General features: G+C 41.4%; 1 protein-coding gene across 1 annotated transcript; it reads left to right on the top strand.

The window, feature by feature from the left end:
• The first annotated feature begins 5,254 nt into the window (after nucleotides 1-5,254).
• Nucleotides 5,255-5,599, top strand: LOC114497579 (40S ribosomal protein S2-like). The gene has a single exon (XM_036025082.1). The coding sequence runs from the start codon at nucleotides 5,275-5,277 to the stop codon at nucleotides 5,575-5,577; it is 303 nt and encodes a 100-aa protein (XP_035880975.1). The 5' UTR covers nucleotides 5,255-5,274; the 3' UTR covers nucleotides 5,578-5,599.

The raw sequence follows: 5,599 nt of genomic DNA, 5'->3' as shown, positions 1-5,599 counted from the left end.
TCACAGGCTTCAGTGGCTTCGGCTGTGGACGAACCTTGGCTGGCATGGTGTCAGCTGTGTTCCCAGGTGAGCCTCAGTAGGCAAGGACACTACACACTGACTAGAGCTTTGATATCTGAAGTCAGCTGCTGTAATAGGGATCTTAATGACCAGCATTCGTTTTTGTAAATATCTAAAACGTGAGGCAGTGTAAGAAAAGGGAAGACCTTAATAATCTTTCTATAGGGTTTGCTGTATGTCAGATATCACACATATAATCATTTTTAGTCTCACAACCCTAATAGGGGAATGTTATTTTTATCATCTTTATTTTAACTAGGGAAACTAAGGCACAGAAAGACTAAAGCCCTTGTCGAAAGTCACACAGCTAAATAGCAAAGCTGGAATTTGGACCTAGGTGGTCTGAAGTCCGTTTAGGAATCATTACATTATACCAGCTCCCTTTTAGCATGTACTGCTGGCATAGTTGCCCCTTTGGCCTTGGCTCTGCCTAGAGACATCATCACAGATGCCTGAAGATGAAAACTGACAGAAGAATTAAGGCAGGGACTCCACTAGTTCATACAAATATTTTGTGCGAATAAAAAATGTTTTCTCTAGGTGGGCCACAATCCTAAGACTTGGTAATCAGACAGTATTTATATGTCAATTATGGAAAAGTACCTCTCCCTCTGACAGGTGTGGCTCGGCTGTCCTGCAAGGCGGAGTGTCGCAGGTTCCCTGTCAGGGAACATGCCTGGGTTGTGAGCCATCCACACAGCTGGGGCACATGCAAGAGGCAACCAATAGGTGTTTCTCTCTCACATCGATGTTTCTCTCCCTCTGTTTCTCCCTCCCTGGCCCTCTCTCTAAAAAAAAAATAAAATAAAATCTTAAAAAAGGAAAGAAAGAAAGAAAAAAGTACCTTTCAAGCCAACCCTTCTGCACAGTTTTTGGGAATGTAGATCGGTGCAGCCACTGTGAAGGGCAAACATGAAAGTTTCTCAAAAAGTTAAAAATGGAACTGCCTTATGACCCAGCAATTCCACTTCTGGGTATATATTCAATGAAATCCAAAACACTAATTCAAAAAAATACATGCACCCCTATATTCATTGCAGTGTTATTTACAATAGCCAAGATATGGTAGCAACCCAACTGCTCATCAGTAGACGAGTGGATAAGAAGATGTACATATATACAATGGAAAACTACTCAATCATAAAAAAGAATAAAATCTTCCATTTGCAACAGCATGGATGGATCTAGAGGGTATTATGCTCAGTGAAATAAGCCAGTCAGAGAAATAAAAATGCCATATGATTTTACTTATATGTGGAATCTAAAGAACAAAATAAAAAAACAAAATTGAAACAGATTCATAGATACAAAGAGATGGGTGGATGCCAGATGGGAGGAGCTTGGGGAGCTGGATGAAAAGGTGAAGGAAATAAGAAGTACAAATTGGCAGTTGCAAAATCGTCACAAGGACATAGAGTACAACATAGGAAATGTTGTCAATAATGTTGCAATAACTATGTATGCTGCCATGTGGGTACTGGAAATATCAGAGGAAACACTTTGTAAAGTATATGAGTATCTAATAACTATGCTGTACACCTGAAACCAACACAAAATAATTTTAAAAGAAAACTGTAATTGAAAAAAATTTTTAAATAACAGAAAAAAGAAAAAGTGTTTCTCTAGGCAGAAGAAGCCGATGCTAGGGTGTAAAGTTTGGCAAGTGAAGCAAGCACTGGATTTGAACTCCCACAGGACCCCTTAGCCGGGAGCCCTTGACAATCACAACTCCATGCAGTCGTTCCAGTTAAGGACAAGAGAAAGAGACAACACAATCATCATGTAGTTTAATACTGTCTCTTATATAACTGTACTTATACATGTTTTCAAATATCTAGATGAATTAAAAGGAGGTCATGTGCCTTCAATCTATACCTTGATTGCCCCATCAGCCTAAAAATTCAAGAAGAGGTCAAGGTTAATTCTGATGTTCAAATGGCCATAACTCTAAATACACCCTCCCTGTTCTGCTCAAGCAGAACTTACCTGCCCCCAACACAAGTAATTTCTGGAAAGCCCCAAAGGGGAGCCTCACATGTGCCTACAACCCAGATGGTAGTTCTAGGCACCACATGGTGTTCCATTGCCTCCTGCTCCAGCTCCCACTCGCCAACATTATTGGCTTCCCCTAAGACTAGAAAAGAAGCCTTGCCAAGATTTTTTGGAAGCCACCAAAGCTACCTTAGAGTGCTAGCGGAACACTGGGAATGGCACAGAGGCTAGGAGAATGATCTCCTCCTCAATTCAGTCTTCTTACCTGAGCCCCAAACAGCTCTGTCTGCATCCAGAATCTCCCAAAAAATGGTCCTTACCCCATGCTCAGAATCTCATTAAGCCTTTCTGTCAGTTTCTCTTCATTCCTTAAACTAGAAGGACTCAAATCCAATCTGAGGGGCCGAACAGGAAACAGACACTATCACCATCCTCTCCATTTCATTCATTCATTCATCCATCCATCCATCCATCCACCCATTTGATTAATATTGATTAATATTGATAACAGTTTTAGGCACTGAGGATAAAACATTAAATAAGACAGATAATGTCACTACTCTCAAAGAACTTGCACTCTTGAGTAGGTAAACAGAGAACAATAAAAATCAATTAATTAATTAACAAGAAGCTATTAACTAGTGATGATTGCCATGATAAAAATAAAACAAGGTGATATGATAGGAAAAGACTGGGGAGCTACTTTGTTTTTATTTTATATAATTATTTTATTTTATTTTTCAATTAAAGTTGATATTCAGTATTATTTTATATTAGTTTCAGGTGTATAGCATAGTGGTTAAACATAATTTAAGTGATTTCCCCCACACCCCACCCCACCCCATAATTCTAGCACTCACCTGGTACCATACATACCTTTCACAATTTTATTGACTATATCCCATATGCTGTACTTTACACTCCCGTGACTAATTTGTAACTACCAATTGCACTTCTTACACCCTTCATCTTTTTCGCCTAGCTTCCCACTTATCTGTCAACCATCAGTCTGTCCCCTGTATCTATGAGTGTTTCTGTTTTGTTCACATATAAATGAAATCATATGGTATTTGTCTTTCAGAGCTACTTTGGATTTACTCAGTATTTTTCATCCCATCAAACCCAATAACTGCTATTCCTAACAAATTAAACAGCATTTATGGGTTTTTTTTAAATCATAGATAACACAGTCTACCTTGCACATTATATATGTTTCTAACTGTAATGAAGAGGAGAAATAAGAGGATCTAATTTATAATAAAATATACATTTCAATATGTAAATGATTGAACCTGACTATACTTGAAAACACAATGAGACCATCAGAGGTTTGCTTCCACACATTGAGTCACCAAGAATGCAATAGTCACAATGTCCACTGATTATAGCAGTGTTACAAGTGACTCAAATTCCACCAGTGGTGGTGTCTTTGGTGACAGGATTTATCTAAATGGGGAATAACTGTGGGTAATGCTTCAAACAAAACAAAGGGTTATCTTTCATCAATTTACATGGTAATGGCATCCCCAGAAATTTCAGTGGATGTTAAAACTAGGTAAAAAATACTTAGCTAGTAAATATCTGTGAGACTATGGAATGCATTCTTGGTATAGGTAATTATAAACAGGTTTTTTCCCCTATAGAGCTCTCCAGTGGGACATGTAAAATCATGCAGCACACAGGCCAGTCCTTCATTGGGAGGACTCTACTGTATATTGTCAGACATCTGGCACCCCCAGCATCCCCTCCCACCCCATCACTCAATGCCAGTAATAGCTTCAATTGCTGTGACAAAGAAGTCCCCATACATTTCCTACACACCTCCTAAGAATTGGTGCTACCCCCATGAAGAACCACTAGAATAAGCGATTAGGGTAGGGCTTGCTAAGGTGCTACTCTTTGAGATAAGAACAGAATGACAAAAACAAAACAAAACAAAACAAAAAATACAATTGAGCCATGGGGGGGAAAAGCATCCCAGGCAAAAGGAAGACCGGGTCCATTTTCACCACAGTGAAACAACAAGTTTGGACGATTCAAGGAGCAGAAAGACTGGTGAGATTAGAATGTAGTGAGTGAGTACTGTAGTGAATGATGGTTTTGAAGGAGTGGACAGAGGTCAAACCACACAGGGCCTTAGAAGCCAGAGTAAAGATTTGGACTTTATTATTAGTGCAACATAGGCTTGTTAAGGGTGGTTGTTAAGTCAAGGGAAGGTCATTATTTAACTTCAGTTAGTTGCTGTGGCTGTGGAGAATAGATCAGGAGAGAGGAGAGGCTGAGAGAGTTTTTCAAGTGTGTAGGAGATAGTGGTGGGTTTGCCTAGGAGATGAGCAGCAGAGATGGAGAGCAATGAGTGACTTCATTAGCAGGTTTGGAAGAAGCGTCAGTAGGACTCAGTGATGAATTAGAATTGAGGGATGAGGGTGAAGAAGTAATCAAGGATGTTGACCGCTGATTGACCACTAGTGATTTTGACATGAGCAACTGGGTAGTTGTTAGTATTAATTCCTGCTTTGGTAAATCTGAAGGAGGAATAGTTTTTGTTGATTTGCTTTAGTGTGTGTCAATAGTTCTGTTTGACCATGTTCTGTGTGAGATGCCTATTAAACACCTAACTCTTTCTTTTTCCTCCCATGAAACACCAAATGGCAATGTTGTCCAGGCTGCAGGAGGGCCTGGAGGCCCTGGGGGGCACTGAAATGGGATACTGTAGCAGCTTCAATGGAGCATTTGGCAGCGGCATCTGAGGGAAGGTCACAGGTAGGGTCAGGGTCTGTGTCGAGGCTGTGGAGCTCACAGAGGCAAGGACAAGGACAAGGAATGGATCCTTATCACCATTGAGTGACCTGGTCAAGGGCATGAAAATCAAGTCCCTGGGGGAGATCTATCTTTTTTCTCTGCCCATCAAGGAATCTGAGATCATTGACTTTTTCTTGGGGGTGTCCCTCAAGGGTGAGGTTTTGAAGATTATGCCTGTGCAAAAGCAGACATATGCAGGTCAGGGGACCCCATTCAAGGCATTTGTCACCATTAGGGACTACAATGGGCACATTGGTCTGGGTGTTAAGTGCTCAGAGGAAGTAGCCACTGCCATCCATGGGCCCATCATCCTAGCCAAGCTCTCTATTGTCCCTGTGTGACGAGGCTTCTGGGGGAACAAGATCAGCTAGCCCCACACCATCCTTGTAAGGTGACCAGGTGCTGTGCCTCGGTGCTGGGATGCCTCATCCTTGTACCCAGGGGCCTGGCATTGTCTCAGCCCCTGTGCCCAAAAAGCTGCTGATGATGGCTGGTATCTACAACTGCTACACCTCAGCCAAGGACTGCACTGTCACCATGGGCAACCTTGGCAAGGCCACCTTTGATGCCATCTCTAAGACCTACAGCTATCTTACCCCCAACTTCTGGAAAGAGACTGTGCACACCAAGTCTCCCTATCAGGAACTCACTGACCATCTTGTAAAGACCCACCCCAGAGTTTCTATGCAGTGGTCTCAGGCTCCAGCTGTGGCCACCACATAATTTTATACAAGGAAAATAAAAT

Source organism: Phyllostomus discolor, chromosome 5, assembly GCF_004126475.2.
Source record: "Phyllostomus discolor isolate MPI-MPIP mPhyDis1 chromosome 5, mPhyDis1.pri.v3, whole genome shotgun sequence".
In the NCBI taxonomy this organism is placed as follows: Eukaryota; Metazoa; Chordata; class Mammalia; order Chiroptera; family Phyllostomidae; genus Phyllostomus; species Phyllostomus discolor.
Note: the sequence above shows the minus strand (reverse complement) of the source record. Positions and strands in the feature narration are given on the sequence as shown.

What these genes read in the sequence shown, in the direction of transcription:
- LOC114497579 (XM_036025082.1), top strand. Translation starts at nt 5,275, where the DNA reads ATGCCTCATCCTTGTACCCAGGGGCCTGGCATTGTCTCAGCCCCTGTG.